The sequence below is a fragment of the Entamoeba dispar genome, genomic scaffold (genome assembly GCF_000209125.1).
Source record: "Entamoeba dispar SAW760 scf_1105229460643 genomic scaffold, whole genome shotgun sequence".
NCBI lineage: Eukaryota > Evosea > Mastigamoebida > Endamoebidae > Entamoeba > Entamoeba dispar.
In genome coordinates, this window is record NW_001854295.1 from 1 (window position 1) to 1,151 (window position 1,151).

At 20.2% G+C, this 1,151-nt stretch overlaps 1 protein-coding gene across 1 annotated transcript, besides 4 other annotated features; it reads right to left on the minus strand.

Moving 5' to 3' along the window:
• On the minus strand, positions 1–346 carry EDI_083390 (heat shock 70 kDa protein cognate, putative; the record flags this gene model as incomplete). The annotated part of the gene is made up of 1 exon (XM_001737473.1): positions 1–346. A coding segment is annotated over one exon (346 nt), but the record flags the coding sequence as incomplete, so codon positions are not given.
• Positions 347–491: 145 nt separating this feature from the next.
• Positions 492–573: a sequence feature (AT_rich).
• A 76-nt stretch (positions 574–649) lies between these two features.
• Positions 650–728: a sequence feature (AT_rich).
• A 157-nt stretch (positions 729–885) lies between these two features.
• Positions 886–1,123: a sequence feature (AT_rich).
• Positions 1,124–1,151: part of a microsatellite that runs on past the window's edge.

The window sequence follows — 1,151 nt, forward strand, 5'->3', positions numbered from 1 at the left end:
CTTTTATTTCTCCTTTATATTCTACTTCAATTATTGGTTTATCATGTCCATCATCAACTACTTTAAATGACCAATGTTTCATATCTTTTTGAATACTTGGTTCACTAAATCTTCTTCCTATCATTCTTTTCGCATCAAATACTGTATTCTTAACATTCATTCCAATTTGATTCTTTGCTGCATCTCCAATAAGTCTTTCTGTATCAGTAAATGCAACATATGATGGTGTTGTTCTATTTCCTTGATCATTTGCTATAATTTCTACTCGATCATTTTCCCAAATACCAACACATGAATATGTTGTACCTAAATCTATTCCAATACCTATTCCTGTATATTTACTCATTTAATGACTTCTTTAGTTCTGACTTCCTTTATATATCATTCTCTTCTTTTGTATCATGTTCACGTGGTTTATTGTTTATGCAAATCTTTCATTCTATCCACTCATTGCTTTCTCATTTCCACGTGTTCTTTTGTTATTTATAACGTTATTTTCTTTAATTATTTTTTTTTCTATTTTATTTTTAATAAAATACAAATAAACATTAAAAATTAATATAATTAATTATTCTTTGAAGTTTCTCAAATGAATTGATCAAAATGACAGAAAGACACATGTTATAAATATGTTTATTCTATTTGATACAAAATATTTATTATTATAAGAAAGTGTATGAATTATTAATAAAATACTTATCAATTAATTATTCAATTTTGATAATATACTTTTTTGAAGACATACAAGATAAATTATGTTAGATTCAATATTTATATTTCTAATAAACTAAATTTATACTTTCATTTTATTCATTAATTTCTTAACTCTTTGTTTATTTATTTCTATTTATTATTGTATCAACAATAACATTCATAAACAAATAGATTTATTTAATTATTATCATTTTATATTTCATTTGATATACAATTCTATTAAAATAATTATTTTTCTCTTTTTTGTTGTTATATTGTTAAGAATTATAAAATATATTATTGTACCTGTTATAATTTAGTTTTTCTTCATTTATTTGTATTAAAAAATTAAATAATTAATTAAGAAAAATGTTTAATACAACAATTTCATATTTTAATTGAATAAGACCTTAATAATAAATTATAATAATTTATTATTATATTTTATTCTTAATTTT